Source organism: Pseudophryne corroboree, chromosome 5, assembly GCF_028390025.1.
Source record: "Pseudophryne corroboree isolate aPseCor3 chromosome 5, aPseCor3.hap2, whole genome shotgun sequence".
Lineage (NCBI taxonomy): Eukaryota > Metazoa > Chordata > Amphibia > Anura > Myobatrachidae > Pseudophryne > Pseudophryne corroboree.
In genome coordinates, this window is record NC_086448.1 from 176,624,451 (window position 1) to 176,644,217 (window position 19,767).

Genomic DNA, 19,767 nt, shown 5'->3' on the forward strand with positions numbered 1-19,767 from the left:
ACACCATTAATGCCTGTCCCAAACGTCCGGGAAACTCCAAATCCTAGCTCGCCAAGGAGAGGGCCGGCTAGGAGTAATGATCTCCTCTCCATCTCCTCAAGATTGTAATCTCCCAGTCTCGCTTCAAGTTGCTCAACGTTATCGGAACGTCATTGCCCTCCTTGATTCCGGAGCAGCTGGGAACTTTATTACCGAAGCCTATGTTAAACGGTGGTCCCTACCCACCGAGAGACTTCCTTCGTCCATTTCTTTAACTGCCGTGGATGGCAGCAAAATTTTTGATGCAGTTATTTCTTTAAGGACTCTACCAGTTCGTCTGAGAGTGGGAGTTCTTCATTCCGAACTTATTTCTTTTTTAGTGATTCCAAGAGCCACACATCCTGTGGTCCTGGGCCTTCCATGGCTCCGTCTTCACAATCCTACAATTGATTGGACGACTACGCAAATCCTGGCATGGGGTTCCTCCTGTGCTGAGACATGTTTGTTTAAAGTATTGCCTGTCTGTTCTTCCTCCCCCAGGTCGTCTGATGTTCCACCTCCTCCATATCAAGATTTCACGGATGTGTTCAGTAAAGCTTCTGCTGATATCCTTCCTCCTCATAGAGAATGGGACTGTCCGATTGATCTCGTTCCAGGGAAGGTTCCACCTCGAGGCCGAACTTATCCGTTGTCTCTGCCTGAGACGCATTCTATGGAGGAATATATTAAAGAGAACCTAGCAAAGGGGTTCATTCGACCTTCTTCTTCTCCAGCCGGCGCAGGCTTCTTTTTTGTAAAAAAGAAAGATGGTGGTCTGCGGCCGTGCATCGACTACAGAGGTTTGAACGACATTACCATCAAGAACCGTTATCCTTTACCCCTGATTACTGAGCTCTTTGACAGAGTTAGCGGAGCTACCATCTTTACAAAGCTGGACTTGCGAGGTGCATACAATCTCATCCGGATCCGTGAGGGTGACGAGTGGAAGACCGCCTTTAACACCCGTGACGGACATTATGAGTACCTCGTCATGCCCTTCGGATTGAGCAATGCTCCAGCTGTCTTCCAGCATTTTGTCAATGAGATCTTCAGAGACATTCTATACTGTCATGTCGTGGTCTATCTAGACGATATCCTCATTTTTGCCAACGATTTAGAGGAACATCGTTTTTGGGTTAAAGAGGTTCTGTCCCGTCTCCGTGTCAATCATCTCTATTGCAAATTAGAAAAATGCGTCTTTGAAGTCAAGTCCATTCCGTTTCTAGGGTACATTGTGTCCGGTTCCGGACTAGAGATGGATCCTGAGAAACTACAAGCAATCCAAAATTGGCCGGTACCCTTAACCCTCAAAGGGGTCCAAAGGTTCTTAGGGTTCGCCAACTATTACCGAAAGTTTATACGAGACTTTTCCACCATTGTGGCACCTATTACTGCTTTCACTAAGAAGGGTGCTAACCCGTCCAAGTGGTCTGAAGAAGCCATGCAAGCATTTCATCTTTTAAAACAAAGGTTCATCTCTGCGCCTGTTCTGAAACAGCCTGACATCGACTCTCCTTTCATCTTAGAGGTGGATGCCTCCTCCGTTGGAGTAGGAGCGGTGTTATCTCAGAGGGCTAAAGATGGCCATTTACACCCTTGCAGTTTCTTCTCCCGGAAGTTCTCCCCAGCTGAGCGCAACTATGCCATTGGCGACCAGGAGTTGCTAGCCATCAAGCTCGCTCTAGAAGAGTGGAGGTATCTGTTGGAGGGAGCTTCTCATTCAATCGCCATACTTACAGACCACAAGAACCTTTTATACCTGAAGGGCGCACAATGTCTCAACCCTCGTCAGGCCAGATGGGCACTTTTCTTTTCCAGGTTCGACTTTAAACTCCAGTTCTGTCCGGGCTCTCAGAATCGCAAGGCCGATGCCCTTTCCCGCTCATGGGAGCAAGAAAATGAGTCAGAGTCTTCAGACAAGCATCCTATTATAAATCCGTTGGCATTCTCCACGGTAGGGATGGACTCTACGCCCCCATCAGGGAAAAGTTTTGTGAAGCCGATGCTAAGGAAGAAGCTCATGCATTGGGCCCATGCTTCCCGTTTTGCCGGACATACAGGTATCCAAAAAACCCTGGAGTTTATCTCTAGGTCCTATTGGTGGCCAACTCTGAAAAAGGACGTCTTGGAGTTTATTGCATCTTGCCCAAAGTGTGCCCAACATAAAGTATCCCACCAGTCGCCTGCGGGGCAACTGGTTCCACTATCCGTTCCCCGTCGACCATGGACCCACTTGTCGATGGATTTCATTACAGACTTACCCATGTGCAACAAGTTCAATACCATCTGGGTGGTAGTTGACCGGTTCACCAAGATGGCACACTTTATTCCTCTCACCGGTCTTCCGTCAGCTTCCAAGTTGGCTCAAGTATTCATACAAGAGATCTTCCGACTCCACGGTCTTCCTGAAGAAATTATCTCAGATCGAGGAGTTCAATTCACAGCCAAATTCTGGCGAAGTTTATGTCAAGTCCTCCAAGTCAAGCTAAAGTTTTCCACGGCTTACCATCCTCAGACCAATGGTCAAACCGAGAGGGTGAATCAGGACTTGGAGGCCTTCCTCCGCATCTATGTGTCCTCCTCTCAAGATGACTGGGTTCAATTACTTCCCTGGGCCGAGTTCTGTCATAACATCTGCTTCAACACCATTCTTCACTAACTTTGGATTCCACCCTAAAGTCCCTGAGTTCCAACCGCTTCCAGCAACTTCTGTTCCCGCAGTGGATATCACCTTGCATCAGTTTGCCAATATCTGGAAGAGCGTACGATCAGCTCTGCTCAAGGCATCGTTCAGGTACAAGAAGTTTGCGGATAAGAAGCGTCGAGCAGTTCCTGCTCTCAAGGTGGGTGATCGGGTATGGTTATCCACGAAGAATTTGAGGTTAAGAGTTCCCAGTATGAAGTTTGCACCTCGCTATATCGGTCCTTTCAAGATTGAACAAGTCATCAATCCTGTTGCTTACAGACTCCAGTTGCCTCCCTTCTTAAAAATACCCAGGACATTCCATGTTTCCCTGTTGAAACCGCTGATCTTGAATCGGTTTCATTCCTCACTTCCTCCAACTCCGAAAGTCCAAACTCAACGAGGCGTTGAGTATGAAGTGGCCAAGATCCTGGACTCACGTCACCGTTACGGTCAACTACAATATCTTATTGACTGGAAGGGTTATGGTCCTGAGGAACGTTCATGGACCAATGCTTCTGATGTCCATGCTCCTGCCTTGGTCCGGAGATTCCATTCCAAGTTTCCTCAAAAGCCAAAGAAGTGTCCTGGGGCCACTCCTAAAGGGGGGGGTGCTGTCACGATCCGGGTATCTGGACGCCATTTCTTACCCATCAGATGCCTCCTAAGGCTGGCTCAGCGCTCCAGGACCGGATCCCATCTGTTATCCTGATGTGTACATTCCTGTATCCTCTCCTGTCACTCTGGGACGCTGTCACAGTAAACGCCATATTACACCTGGCATGGCGTCTCCCGCGGCCTCCGCCGCCGTCCCTGAACTTCTGCATGCAGAGTGTCTGAGTGGCGATTACGTCAGCCGCGGCCTCCGCTGTGTCCGCGTGGTTGGATGTGCATCTGTCAGCCTGGCGCCTCCTGTCTCCGGTGGCCGGCGCCGCCATTACTGTTTTCATTACCACATGGATTACAAACCAAACTTCCCTCCAAGTGTCTGCATGGGCGCAGCCATCTTGGATTCTGTCAGCTGATCATTTCCACCAATCTGTTCTCAGTATTGATAATCTGCATAATTGCCTAGCCAATCCCTTCCTTGCTGCAGGTATAAATACACTGTGCCTGAGCAAGGAAGGCGTCAGTGCTTTGGTTGTCAAACCTAGTTCCTGTTTGTCTCTCTCCTGTGATTGTCTTCCAGGTTCCAGCTCCTGTCTCAAGACTTCCACCATAGAGACCCGCACCAGCATTCCACCTGCGGTGTAGCCTGACTCTCCAATCCATTGTGGATTCATCTGTTTCCAGCTACAACATTACCTGCTTCCAGCTCAGCTTCCAGCAGAGTACAGCTTCCCTTAAAGGGCCGGTGTCCTTTCTACACTTTACCACTCTCCACCGGTATTATTATTTCTCCGCTCTCAAGTTCTACATTTCAGTTCATATTTCATCGCTCCCAAGTTCATTTATTATTTAACCGGTTCCAGCCAGTATCCACTCCGTGCTAACAACAGTCTGGTTCCAGCCAGTATCCACAGCAGCTGTTTTATCTTCAGCAACCCAGCTTTTCCTGGAACACCAGCTGGCACAATCCTGGGTTATCTCCATTGCTACAGTCGGGCCTGGTAAGGACTTTCCATCTAGAAGATCATAAGAACTATCTCACACTACCAGTGCCCTGTGGCTCCTGCCATCCTGTAGTACCCAGGAACTGTATTTATTCTTTGCTGACTTTTACGTTTTCTTTTACTGCTGCTGTGTTGCGGAGTTGTCATAATAAACATCATTGACTTTTATCCAAGTTGTCGTGGTCACGCCTTCGGGCAGTTATTATTCATGTTACTTACATGTCCAGGGGTCTGATACAACCTCCCAGGTTCCGGTACATCTCAGCCCCTACAACTGAGGCTGCCTCCCATCAGCTCAGGCCCTCAGTTGTGACAGTCCCAGCATGACTCCTGTTTCATTTACTACCTGTCCCAGTCCCGCCAGTGCAAAGTCAGTTTCAGCCTGACTCCTGTTCCAGTTTCTACTGGTTTCAGTTCGGCCAGTACAAAGTCAATTCCAGTCTGACTCCTGTTCCAGTTTCTACTAGGTCTAGTCCGGCCAGTACAAAGTCAATTCCAGTGTGACTCTCGTTCCAGTTTCTACCTGTTCCAGTCTGGCCAGAGCAAAGGCAGTCCTAGCCTGATTACTGTTCCAGTTTCTACCGGTCCCAGTCCAGCCACTGCAAAGTTAGTCCCAGCCTGACTCCTGTTCTAGTTTCTACCGGTTCCAGTCCAGCCAGTGCAAAGTCAATTCCAGTCCGACTGTTGTTCCAGTTTCTATCGGTTCCAGTCTGGCCAGTACAAAGTCAATCCCAGTCTGACTCCCGTTTCAGTTTCTACCGGTTCCAGTCTGGCCAGTGCAAAGTCAGTTCAAACCTGACATCAGTTCCAGTCCTGTCCAGTTACAGCCGCGGTTCCAGTCTGCTATCTTGGAAGCTCTCTTTTAATAAACTGAAACTTTCTGCAGCAGGTTACATTGGCGGCGTTGCATACTACCGCGGCTCAGTTCCCAGGTACTTGCGGCGGAGACGTCCCAGCTTAGTCGCAGACTGTTCTCCTGGTTCGCATGGCTGCTACAGAGAGGAGGTAAGAGGGTTCCACGGGCGGGACCCGCGTTCCGTGTTCCGTCCGCGACCTAGGGAGATGGGTCGTGACGCTGCCGTGGACACTGTCACCGAGCAGGAACCCCACTAGACCACCAGGGTGTCTGAGTACAGGTCGGATGTACTAACACCCCATTTAATAAGGCTCGCTAGTACCTGGGGTGTACGTCCAGCGCTTGACCTGTAGCTCCTCCCCCGGCCCAGGGCGCCATCTCCTTGCAGATTTCCCACCCTAGAGCTGCCTAACACTCTCCCTCATTCCCTCACAGAGACACTGGGCACCATCTTATAGCATAAGCAGCAGCAGCTGGTCTCTGGGATTGCAGGGCAAAATCTCGCATGTAAAGCCGCCTGTATACAGAGCCGTGACTTTACATTCACCTGAGTATCCTACATGTCTTGACACAGACAGGGTTAGTTGAGAAAAAATGTACTGTTTACAGAATATAATGTATGAGTATTCTGATATATCCTCCGGTCACGGACCGTGTTGTGATATAGATATATATAATTATACAGTGCAGCTTTGCTGGGATAATAATTTCTGCATTACCTGTGATTGTGTGCCTGTATCTGCTGTGTGGTTTCACTCGTAGTGTTTCCCAGATATAACTGTCACTATATTCTGTACCCTATGGGCTAGTTGTGCCTGGGTCTCATAATATACGTATTTATCCAATACGTATATTCTACTGTGTACTCAGTCACATAATACCGGATATGTTCGCAGGTATTGTACTTTGTCTGGCTTTATAGTACTAAGTCGCTCTGTTGTTGCATTCTCACATAATGTCTAACAGAAAGGGCAGTAGATCGGTGGAAGCTCCTGCATCATGCAGAGCATGCTCCAAGGATTTATCAGAGGGGAAGTGTTGTATAATGGTCTGTGTACTATTTGTCATACATCTCCCAGTTAGTCCGCATAAACGGGCCTTGGCTCGCTATCCTCTCCCGACCGAGTTGTGTAACAAATGGGAGATTCCACCGCTGGTGGATTTTATGTCACCCTCCTCGTGGTGTCGTCCATTCTGCTCGTCACCACTGTCACTTCACTGAATGAACCGACAGATAAGTGTGTGAAGGGATGCCTGAAATATATATATATATACATATATATATATACACACACACATATATATATACACACATATATATATATATATATATATATATATATATATACTCCTTACAGGGGGCTAATCATAGACCCACTATAACTGCCTCCTGGTCTGTAAAAAGAGCGTGGGTTTAGGCACTAGAGGAAGAGCTGCCCAAGGATATATTTTTCAATGCCAGATAATACCTGTCTCACATTACCACCGCCACTTATTACGTTCAGGAGGCATCCCCTGTGACGGGTGTAATGGCAGTCAAGGCGTCGTCCACGTCTGTCCTGGCTTGCCGCATATTGTGGTTGAGGTTGTGGAAAGTGGACCTGGACTCCAAAAAGACCTTGGAGGTACTCCCCTTTACTGGGGACATTTGTTTGGGGAAGACTTCAATAAATTAGTGTCTGAATTGTAGCCGCTACGACGGTTTTTATCCCCACTATTAGTCCTTCTGAACAGAAGGCAAAAGGTACCACTTTTCGTTCTTTACAGCCTCAAGGGAAAGCAAAATATCAGGCCCCCTTCAGGCGCATTGGTACTGGAAGTTGTCTCTCACGGGTACACTGTCTCATTCAAGAGACGTCCCCCTCACCAGTGTCCACCCGGCTCCAGCAAGCGTGACCACACTTGCTGGAGCTGGGTGGACGCTGCCGTGAGCGGCGCGGCTATTACACATCCTCCTGCAGCGCTGTGCTGTAGCGCTGCTCTCCCCTGTATGCCCGCGGCTCTCCCCCGTCTCCCCGCGTCTGTCCCCCCTCTCCTCCTCTGGGTCCCACATCGTAGTCCGACATTTTTTTATGTATTATGCATTCCTGGCAAAGAGGACACATGATAACATGTTAATGCAGCATTTAAAATGCAAACAAAAAACGTGATTTTACGGATCACATTAATTCTTGTGCTATTTTAAGACTCAGATGGATTGTAAATGTAATTTGTATTTTACAATTCATTTTACATACTTAAGAAGCTGTTCTATGTCACTAAATTCATTAGTTTACCGATTCCGAAAGATTTGGTTGAAGCAAGTGTTTCTTAAAACTTTCAGTAGCCTGCTGACTCCTTATGTAAGCCCAGATTGGCTCATCTCTAATGTCTAAAATTCCCTTAACTGTAAGTGCGGATGTGCTGAAGGTGGGTGTTTGCTATTATATACTGTATAGTTTATTCTTTATGTAGTGTTTGCAATAAACATCAACCTTATGACATTGAAGTCTGTAAATCTTGCATCAGTCTCAGGGCCATAACTCGGTGTGTGGAGTGTGCTCCGCACATAATGCTGCAGGGTAGGGGGCGCTATTGGCAGCACTTGTCAATTATGAATTATAATTACTTTAACTTTCAGCTTCCCCCCCTTTTTGATGCCCAGCATCTTCTGACCGCCCCTGTCTCCTACCCCCACCCCTTTTGTTGCTAATACCTATACAGCTCATACAGCATTCATGGACTTAACTTGAGAGCACTTTGTTGTTCAGTCGCACTGTCCTTTATTAAATTTTGGGATGCTGATGTACCCAGGATTCAAACCCGTTGCTTATGACATTGCAGTTGGACTCTATATCCATTGAGCTATCTGCCCTTGCATAGAAAGCTAGAGAATTCCAAGCTGGAGAGTTGTAACTATTTGAAGCTTACCTTGTACTTTGTGAAGGGGTGATCAGTGTTGCGGCTGGGCAGATCTATGTAGTGTGTGGCTGTAAGGGATTGGATGTGTTGCTGCACACTGCATGGATCTGCTTGATTATGGTGCTGGTTATTATTTTATACAGGGTACAGGTAGCTTCATATAGTTATAAATCTCAAGGTTTTATGCTAGATCAAGTGGCTCGGAGGAGGGGGTGTTTGGCTGGGATGCACCAGGTTGTGGGTTTGAGTCCTGGGTGTGGCAGTATATTCTCTTTCTTGCACAGGGCACCAAAAAGTCTAGTTACTGCTCTGATCTGTCCATGTCAGTTTTGACCTAATTATTTTTATTTTTGTATATTTCTGATTTCTTTTGTAACAATATTTATGTACTCTTTATGTGTTTCTTATATCTTAGAGTTCTTATGAGAACCAGCAACCAATAATACTCACTGCAGTGGCTTTGCAAGACCATATTTTGCAAAATCTGCAACTCCAAGACCTCTCTTTAGCTGATCCTTGTAAGAGACCCGGAAAGGGGAGAAATATTGGTCCTCGACTTAATCACAGAAGGATGGTGAAGCCATTTGTTGACACTGGAATTAGGAGGAAACATGCAGGAAAGACTACAGTGGATAAGACAGAAGAAGAATATGTTCTTGATCCGGTTGTTCCACCACTAACATTAGGCAAGTCGCTATTTGTTAATTGTTTTATACAGTAGATGTATGGGATTACATCGGGAGAAGGAGCAACAACAAGGATTTAATAGCGGAAGGCTGGGTTAATATAAACTCTGTTTGATATGGATTTTTATCTGTCAGAATAAAAACATTGGGATTTACAAGGTTTATGTAATTAGGTCGAAAACTACCAAATAGATTTGAAGTGTGAGGCTTAAAGGGATTTGACACCTTCAGACAAAACTAATTGGTGTGTACACACCCTGTTGTAAATTGTTCTAGATACATAACGTTATGGTATTTTTTACCAAAGGTTTTCAGGAAGAGTTGTGTATTGCCACTGTCCATTCTGTGCGCTGAATACAACTGTATACACAGATCATTTTACCTTAGGGGGAGAGTGTTTGCTATTCTACAGTATTAACTGATTGTGATTTTTACAATTTATTATTATGTGTTATAGCTATATTATTACACCTTCACCTTCAAAACATTTTTGATAGTGATATGCTTTTTTCTGCATAGTACGTACTTTGGGGGTCATTCCGAGTTGATCGCAGCTGTGCTAAATTTAGCACAGCTACGATCAGGTTTCCGGACATGCGGGGGGACGCCCAGCATGTCAGTGCCGCCCCCCCTCCCCCCCCCCGCACAAATACAAAAGCATCGCACAGAGGCGATGCCTTTGTATCTGTGGAGTAACTCCCGCAGCTCCTGCGGCTGGCCGGGAATCATGTGTCGCTGCTGCTGGCCGCAGCGGCTGCGTGAGATTTCACGCAGGCGCCACACCCCCCCCCCCCAATGGTCCGGCCATGCCTGCACTGGCCGGACCGCGCCTACTAAACTGTGGCTTGACGCCGCCGTTCAGCCCCCTCCCGCCCAGCGACCGCCTCTGTCTCAGAGGCGTTTGCTGTGCACCGACGACTGCCATGCGCCGGCGCATGCGCAGTTCCGACCCGATCGCTGCGCTGCGACAAACTGCAGCGAGTGATCGGGTCGGAATGACCCCCTTTGTCTCCTTTATGATACATTGACAGTTGTTTATCCGTCAATAACTGTGGACTGCAGAGTTATTATTCCATCACTGGGGATCTGCCATTAGTTATGTAAGGTCCTGAGACAGCGGGCCACCACATTACACACGTTAATAAATTAACTTTATTCATTTCACACTATTGTGCACCACTATATTATACATATGGTTGGCAGCATTACCCTCAACCCCATACAGATGTGTCATACATCTTCTAGCCTCAATTTGGCCAGGGCAGTGTGGAGCCTGGCCCGGCACTAGGTACTTTTCAGGGGGCGTGGTCTAATCATGGGAGGCGTGGACCTGCACAATTAGAAAAAAATAGTACTTTAAGTGCCTCCATGGTCACACTGCAGCACAGCACAAAGCAGCAAGTGCTGCTGCCAGGTAAGGAAGGGGGGGACTTGGGCCCCATCAGGCCTGGGCCTGGGTAAATAGTACCTGCGCCCCCTTCCCCCGGCACCACTGAATACGCCATGCAGCACGAGATGCCTGGCATGAGTGAGCCGACTGGGCCCTGTAACTTTGTTGACGTTGGGCATCTTTTTTTGCTGAAAATGTGTCTTAGTCCCAACGCAATGCTGGTAGGACGCACGAGGAGACTGTACTGATTCATTTGATATAAGATATATGACATATATGAATACATTTACATATTTGACATTTGTATATTGTGTGTGGTCCAGATGCATCATCGCTTGGAAACAGGGGCGGATTGGGAACAAAAAGCGGCCCTGGAAAAATTTGTACTAGTGGCCCCACATGGGCAGCACCAGAGGTGTAAGGTCTAGCCATGGGCCATGGCAGCAGCACCCTCCCCCCCCAAGACTTTCCAGATAGTGGGCATGTCCAGCATCAAGGGGGAAGTTAAAAATAAATAAAATTAAATATTATGAGCACATTATATGATACACCTTCAGAATTTAGGAAACTATATCATTCTTTAGAAAGATATATTTTCTTGCTTATTACACCAACCGTATGCCAATTACTATTCACTCAATCTTATATGTCAGCCAAGCAGGCAGACAGAGTATACACTAGATCATCTGCAATCACAGGCTAAGTGGCAAAGTCATTTTCATATATGCAAATTATTTTACATCTTATTCATTATGTCTATAAAAAGGACCACATGTCCTCAAACAAAACAGGCCCCACAGGTGCGTCGGCCCACCGGGAATCTTCCCTGTGAGCCCTATGGCCAATCCGCCTCTGCTTGGAAAGTGATAAAATGGAGAGTGAAAAAGTACCAGCCAATCAGCTCCTAACTGTCATTTTTCAAACACAGCCCATGACATGGTAGTTAGGACCTGATTGGCTGGTACTTTATGACTCTCCATTTTATCACTTTCCAAGCAATGATGCATCTATCCCTGAGTATAAGGAGCAGAACAGAACTTGTTTTTGAAAAACAGTTGCGGCTGCTACATTGTAGCACTTTGTGTACAGATTCCGAGATTCAGTCGCACAGAGTTTTACAAGTGTCATATATCACATTAATCAGCACAGACATACGGGCACAACGAACTATGTAGTTTTGCACAGGGTCTAGCGATGCATTTTAGTCGCACTGCTTGCCGCAGAGTGATTGACATGAAGTGGGCGTTTCTGGGTGTCAAGTGACCATTTTCAGGTAGTGTGCGGAAAAACGCAGGCGTGCCAAGAAAAACACAGGCGTGGCTAGGCGAACACTGGGCGGGTTTGTGACGTCAAATTTGGAACTGAATAGTCTGAAGTGATTGCAAGCGCTGAGTAGGTTTTGAGCTACTCTAAAATTACACAAATTTTTTTTGCAGGTGCTCTGCGATACAACCGTTTGCACTTCTGCTAAGCTAAAATACACTCCCAGTGGGCGGCGGCATAGCGTTTGCACAGCTGCTAAAACTAGCGAGCGATCAACTCGGAACGACCCCCATGGTTTTGCCCATCTGCTAACAAATTTGCTGCTGCGATCATCTCTGAATTACCCCCAATGTCGCCAGCTGGCTATTCACACTCGTGGGTGTCCACAACACCCATAGAGTGGGAACAGATCCTGTGGCGAGCGCAGCCAGCCACCGAGCCCGCAGCGAGCCTTCAAGGGGACTGTTAGCGCTCGCCCCGTTCAGTTAATGTAATACACAGCCAAACCTATGAGAATGTCCCTTACTGCAGTATTCAGGACAGGTGATCCCCCACTTTCTGATCACAGCTAGAACCACTAGGATCACTGTCAAGATCACACAGACCCTGCATCAGCCACAGGATGCCTCTATGTGCACTGATCTGCCAGGAAACTCCACAAGCGTTTTTACAGTACTAGCAGCATGTTGCAGTAATCACAGTACACACTAGCCACCATCCTGCAAATAGATGCAGACAGTCAGGTGTGACAGCACCTCTCCCTTACATACTAGTCACAGAACCAGTGCACACTGCTATAACACCTCTGTCTCTTGGGCCCTTGGCTTCCATATTCAACTGCAGTGCTCCTGAGGAAAGACATCCAAACCAATCAGCGGGTTGTCTGCCTGCCACGATAAGAATCACAATCAATCAGCTGCGGCCTACAAAGCACTGTCACTTTCCATACACCTCACATCCTCCAGGAGTAGTCCACATCAGCAATAGTCTGATGCTGATGTAACCCAGCTAGAAGTGCACTGGAGGAAGGACCCGGACCAACCCCTGGACACTACAATCCACCGCATCTCAAGAGGAGCCCAGCAACAGTTTGTGTTATGAGGTCTCAGACCGTAATGCATGAGGAGCTCATCATCAAGGGACACTTGGAGCGAATTAACCTCTAACAGTCCAATTGCTGTTTTCCTCCACTGGACTCCCACCAAAGTTGGGTACTTTTGCACTGGACTTGATTATCTGCTACAGGGTTGATAATAGGAACGGACTATCTCAGCATAAACCCTTTGCTCCAGACGCACATGGATGGTAACATTTTATCTACCTAATATATGAATTTACAATTTTTAATCTAATGTGACATGAATGTTTTTATAAATTGCTATTAATTGTGTAATAAATTTTTTAACAGAGAAATTTATTTACTCTCTCATATTGTATTACACACTAATTATTATCCAGTGCAGCCTCTTTTTTGTTGTTGATGTTGATATGAGCTGGGTGCAGCGGAAGCTGGTCGCCTAAGCCTCCTGGCTAGCCTCCTAGCAACAGCAGCCCCTGCAACCACTATAGTTACACCCCTGGATATGAGAGCTGGGATGGTTCTCCATGGTCTTGACGTGAACATAATTTTAAATTGCCTTGTATGTTCCCATAATCAGCTAATATGACATTAGCAGCAGACAATGTTTGTTCTACCACTGGAATTTATATTTGTATTATTCCTTCTAGCATAGATAAATCCCCCATAGTGAGCAAGAAAAACATTTTCTTAGTAACGTGTTAATGTCACAAGTTACTTAGGGAGACCTATTCACCCTTAATGCAATCTTCTCACTTGTTTTTCATAGAAATATTTTGTTAGTAAAGTTTCTCAAATCTTCCCTGTAACTTACTGAATTATGATGACAACTTAATTACTTTACGCAAAATGACAAAAGAAAATCAAGAATGAGGAATGTTCCTTGTCTGGGCAAATATTTGCAAAAATTGGCATAAGGTACGGCTCGTTTCATTCATTGTATACAATTACTACCAGCCAATATGTTATTGTCCCGGATCTCACATTAAGGTCATAAACACTTTACAACCGTCTATAAGCAGGTTATTCTAATTATTATCTTTTATTTATCAGGCATCACAGGGGTTCTGTAGCACCGTACCAGGGGATAAAACTGATGAATAGAAGTATAAGTACAGACAGTACTGTATATACATTCACTTAGATATATAAAGTGATCATTTACCATAATTCTGCAGAGAAGACAAAGAGGAGAGAGTGAATAAAAAGATAGAAATCAAGACTTGCCAAGGGGATGTAGGGGAAGACTTGCCAAGGGGATGTAATTATGTCACATTACCCGCCCCTACATCCCACACCCTCAATATCCCAACAGTCGCATGCCGACCAACAGGGACTATTCACACTCGTGGGTGTCCACGACACCCATAGAGTGGGAATAGAACCCGTGGCGACCACAGATCGGTAACGAGTCCGCAGCGTGGCGAGCGCAGTGAGTCCGCAATGGGCTTGTTGCACTCGCCCCCCTGCCGGCATTCCACTGCCGGGATGTCGTCATCGGTATGCTGACCGCCGGTCTCCTGACCTCCGGTCACGCAATACACACCCCTTGCCAAGGAAGAAAGGGAGAAATGTTTTGATGTGTCATTCAGCCTGGCAGAGTGTGTCTGATAGTTGCCCCCCTAGTGTTAGTCTCTTTCATTCCGGCCCCACCCTTTTCTCTCAGCTAAATTTATCTATTTGAAATCTATAAAAATCGGTGAAAAATACCCCTAGTACTGTAAGTACTTTCTTTGTAAATTACCTTAAGTAAAAATACCCCTAGTTCTGTAAATCTAAAATATAGACCTATGAAGAACTAAGGGAATAAAGGTTTTTTCCAGTTTTTTAAACTTTTTCTGCATATGTATTGCCCATAAAAAGTTTTTTGTTTTTGTTTACAGTTCCATGCGCAGTCCAAGACATTAAAAAATGATGTAAAAGTTTATTTAGAGATAGAAAAAAGTGAAATTCACTCTGCAGTCTTAATGGGACCATTTATCAAATGACCAGTCTAAAGTTTAATAATAACTTTAATAGTAAACATAATAATAATAATAATAATAATAATAATAATACATGTCAATTGTTCCTTAAAGTAAACCCGCAAATATTAATTTTCAGATATAAAGTTAAGTAAAATGCATTTGGAAAAATGTAAATATGATCTTTTACAGGCTCCTCCCCCACCTGTATGAGAGCGCCTTAAGGCGGATAAGCTGAAAATGCAGTCATTTGTGTTCCAGGCCTGTCCTCCTATATGGATCAACCAATCCATGCACAGTTTTCCTTCAAAACAAGTTTACCGATATGTCAGTCACTCTATGTCTGCTGTGTTAGTGAAACCCTTTTCTCCTAACATGACAGCCCGCTGTAGAGAAGTCAGTGAGTGCATGTTGTATGTAGTTAAGTGGAAGCACAGTAATTATAGCATATGTATTATTCAGCTCAGTAATACACAGTCTTTGATGTATATTAATGTCAAACAGCAGCTTTTCTTGCTGAGCTCAAAAAAGCAACAGTTCCAAATCTTTCCTTGAGCGAGTTAATTCATATCTCTGGCAATGTGACTGATTGATTACAGATTTGATGTCTTTACCCATTGTAATGATTGACAGGACAAAAGAGTACTCAGGGGAATTGCCCTGTAGATGTATTTGGAACACCATGTAGCTGTCAGTGCTAGTCAGTCACTAAAGGTGTCAGTGGCGGAGAGATGAAAATAATTAGCACCGCATCAGCTTTACCTACAAGGTTAGCCAAGACAAATAAGACTCACACTACAGTCTCATCGTGAATTAGGCATCATGTCAGATTTCCACCATGTCTGAACACATTATGGGTTAGTAAGGCAGGGTAACAATGTGTAACACTGGATATCACAGGGTTTTACTATTGCAGCTTTCAACGTGGTTGGAGCACATGTTGTACATACATACATACATACATACATACATACATACATACATAAGGTTTGACTACTTTTTGTTTTGTTTTATATGGAAGTTTCCATCATTGTGGCTTATTTGTCAGCTCTCATACCATTTTTAACAGGTCACAAGCTCTATGCTGACAACTAATTTCACTATATCTGTATATATTTATTATTTTAATGAAATTCGTGTGTTTTTTTATACCTTTATAATTGTTCCAGATTCATATTAGAACTCACTGATTAGCAGAACACTATGGGGGGAATTCAATTGTTGGTCTCCCCGGCCGCCACTAGATGGCGCCACATGGATCAATTAAATTGTTTCTCTGTTCGGGTGTGCATGCAGCCCAGGAGATACATTTCAACTTGTAGTCTCCTGGGGCAACGGCAAGGTTTCGTTTGAGTGCCCTTACCTGTACTTTAGACGGTTTTAGCCGCTTTGTGCAGCTAAACCCGGTACTAATGGCCACGTATACGGGGTGAAAGGAAATGATAGCTTGCTTGTTGTTTTCATTAGCCAAGAAGTGTTCCTTCTTGCCGACAAACTTCATGCACGGGTTGAAACCCGGTACTAATGGCCACACCTACAGAGTATGTGCACCCATGGGAGGGGGGGGGGGGACAATTGAATAGCCACAGTGGGTACCCAATATGTTTGGCCCCCACAGAACAATTGAATTGGCCCCTATGTATGATGTATTATAAGGATATTAGACGTCACTGAGGAGTTTAATGACTAAATAAAGGCAAAAGGACGCTGGCTGTATGCTTTTATATAGGTCATAGAACATGTTTGATGATACCATCATAGAATAGTATACACCCAACTAGCACAGAGACAAACACATAACTGAAATTACTATACATAAGTGGTAACCTATACTCACACAAAGCAGGAGAAGCATTCGGTATTACGGGTGGGCTTTGAGACAATCGTCTATGAGGGACAGTAATGTTTGGACACTTGAGCCCATTAAAGCAGACCAGCAGAAATTGTTATTAGCGGTTAGTTCTGTGAAGGACTTCTTGGTTTTACACACAAAATAACCTTAGCTCAAATATAGCTCAGCCTCAGGCTATGTTAATTTAGACCTGGGTAAAATTGTGTCAGAAATGTTTGAAAGAATTTCTAATTTAGGAATCATTGCTGAATAACATATCCAAAATCGGACCATGGGAACCCCCACAAAAATGTATTTCATAATGGCTGTCTGGCTGTTCCCACTAAAGGCAAAATTAAACTAATTTACGCTTTTTAGAGAGAGATATTGGTTTTAGTTACACTTAACAATGTTTCAAATAAAACTATGGGGGTTATTCAGACCTAATCGTAGCAGGAAATTTGTTAGCAGTTGGGCAAAACCATGGCCCTCATTCCGAGTTGTTCGCTCGGTAAAAATCTTCGCATCGCAGCGATTTTCCGCTTAATGCGCATGCGCAATGTCCGCACTGCGACTGCGCCAAGTAAATTTGCTATGTAGTTAGGATTTTTACTCACGGCTTTTTCATCGTTCTGGCGATCGTAATGTGATTGACAGGAAATGGGTGTTACTGGGCGGAAACAGGCCGTTTTATGGGCGTGTGGGAAAAAACGCTACCGTTTCCGGAAAAAACGCAGGAGTGGCCGGAGAAACGGGGGAGTGTCTGGGCGAACGCTGGGTGTGTTTGTGACGTCAAACCAGGAAGGACAAGCACTGAACTGATCGCAGATGCCGAGTAAGTCTGAAGCTACTCAGAAACTGCTACGAGGTGTGTAATCGCAATATTGCGAATACATCGTTCGCAATTTTAAGATGCTAAGATTCACTCCCAGTAGGCGGCGGCTTAGCATGAGCAAATCTGCTAAAATTCACTTGCGAGCGAATAACTCGGAATGAGGGCCCATGTGCACTGCAGGGGGAGCAGATATAACGTGCAGAGAGAGAGTTAGATTTGGGTGGGGTGTGTACAAACTGAAATCTAAATTGCAGTGTAAAAATAAAGCAGGCAGTATTTACCCTGCACAGAAACAAAATAACCCACCCAAATCTAACTCTCTCTGCAAATGATATATCTGCCACACCTGCAGTGCACATGGTTTTGCCCAACTGCTAACAAATTTTACCTCGTCCTGACGAAATTTAGCAAATAAATGAAACGTTGACACATCATGCTGCGCTGTCAGCTTTCCTTTGAACCAGCTTGCTGCTTGTTATGAAGTCCCATGAGTGCCACATTCTTCTACTTTGGTACAATTCCTCATATTCGGCACCTGACCTATTTTTGAAATCTCTTGGAGTGCCAGTCCTTCCATTGTTGTGTATATATATAACCAGTCAAATCTTTAAAATATTTTTCCAGTTTTTATTGAAATTTATGCAGATAAATATCTGAATATACTTTGAATTGATAAAAAAAAAATCATAATATTGTTTTATTTGACAAAATGTAATCAACATTTCCCACTAAACACAGGAGAAACCTTTCGCATTTATAACTGCCAAACACACTTGTGACATTCTTTTCACAATAGAAATCAAATACTGTTTTTAAAGTGCTTTCTGATACAGTTGCTTTGCTTTCACCCTTCTGTCCAGTTCATCCCAAACCAGCTTCTTGAGGTTTGAGTCTGGATATTGAACTAGTCATTCCATGATTTGAAGCCTACCGTCTTGTTCTTTTCCTTGAAAAAGGTAAATGTTTTGTACATCAATATGAGCGCTCTCCAAATACCACATTTATACATACAACACCAATGTGTGACATATAAAGGCAAAAAACTGATTCACCATAAATAGCGAATGTCCTCTAAAATCCTTTGAAATAGATATGACCAAAAGGTTCCTCCTTTTCAGGGTTGTTCTTAACAGCTAGTCAGGTCTTATCATGAGCCTGAAAGATACGTGTCTCCTTACCCTCATGCACTTGAGGATAACTAGAGACACTTAAAAGGGGTGGTCTTCATTTTGCCAGCGGCCGGCCTCCCGACGACCAGCATACCGGCACCGGAATCCTGACCGCCGGCATACCGACAGCTTTTCCCCCTCTTGGGGGTCCACGACCCCCCTGGAGGGATAATAGCGTGGAGCGCATAGCGCGCCACCGTGCCCGCAGCATGGCGAGCGCAGCGAGCCCGCAAGGGGCCCATTTGCGCTTGCCCAGCTGTCGGTATGCCAGCGGTCGGGATTCCGCTGGCGCCGGTATGCTGGCCGCCGGGAGCCCAACCGCCGGCATAACATACTACACCCCTTAAAAGATACCAGACATAGTGTAGCAATCCTTTAAAATGAAAACATTTAATACTACAGATTGCACTTACAAGAAAAACAAGACAAAACAGCATATCACAATAATCTCCATGGGACATAGCAGAAACAACTCCCCACAGTGATAAGCAGGTCCTGGAGTCTACAAGTAAAAACACATGTTTTTTATTTTTATGGTAATTTGTATCGTTTTAAATTCTTTCTATGATATGAATATTTCGAGGGCTTATAAAGCTGGAATACTTGATGGGATGTTGTATAACGAACTCTCCAGCAACTTTCTGAAAATAAAGTACCGGTTTTGCTATCTGGAGACACATAAGATCGCAGTAGAATGCAAAATACAGGAACTTCCGGTTATTTGGAACGCATGTGGACCACAGGAGATACTTCCGCTTCCGATTTCCAGATCTAGGGCGCGTGCACAATGCCGGAGATATGCCAATTAGCGGGGATGAACTACACCTGTTGTCCCTCATTTGGAGTGTTTAAATATGGACACCATGAGCCTTTCTAACCCACCTTCTGATGAAGGACTACCCAGTCTGAAACGCGTTAAGCTTGGCTCACGTGTTTTTACTGTGGACTCTATGACCTGCTTATCGCTGTGGGGAGTTGTTTCTTGTGTGGAACTGGGCATCCGGAGCTTGGAACCTATCCAATGACAGACCATCTGTGGCCTCAGGAATCCCCCAGGGTGATATATGAATGCTGCTATGTCCCATGGAGAATATTGTGATATGCTGTTTTAACTTGTGTTTCTTGTAAGTGCAATCTGTAGTATTAAATGTTTTAAATTTAAAGGATTGCTACACTATGGGGGTCATTCCGAGTTGATTGCTCGCTGCCGTTTTTCGCAGCATAGCGATCAGGCTAAAAACCGGCTGTTCTGCGCATGCGTATGGGCTGCAGGGCGCACGCGCCAAGTAATTTCACACAAAACTAAGCAATTTTACACAGGGCCGAGCGACGCTTTTCAGTCGCTATGCTGATCGGTGAGTGATTGACAGGAAGTGGGAGTTTCTGGGTGGAAACTGACCGTTTTCCGGGAGTGTGCTAAAAAACGCAGGCGTGTCAGGCTAAAACGCAGGAGTGGCTGGGGAAACGGGGGAGTGGCTGG

At 45.1% G+C, this 19,767-nt stretch overlaps 1 protein-coding gene across 3 annotated transcripts in view; it reads left to right on the top strand.

Moving 5' to 3' along the window:
* Window positions 1-19,767, top strand: part of RNF32 (ring finger protein 32) — a 169,821-nt gene that overhangs the window by 76,780 nt on the left and 73,274 nt on the right. For all 3 annotated transcript variants that reach the window (XM_063924831.1, XM_063924832.1, XM_063924830.1), the window contains exon 3: window positions 8,487-8,757. In XM_063924831.1, the coding sequence (XP_063780901.1) occupies window positions 8,487-8,757 (271 nt within the window). The remainder of the gene's footprint in view (window positions 1-8,486; window positions 8,758-19,767) is intronic.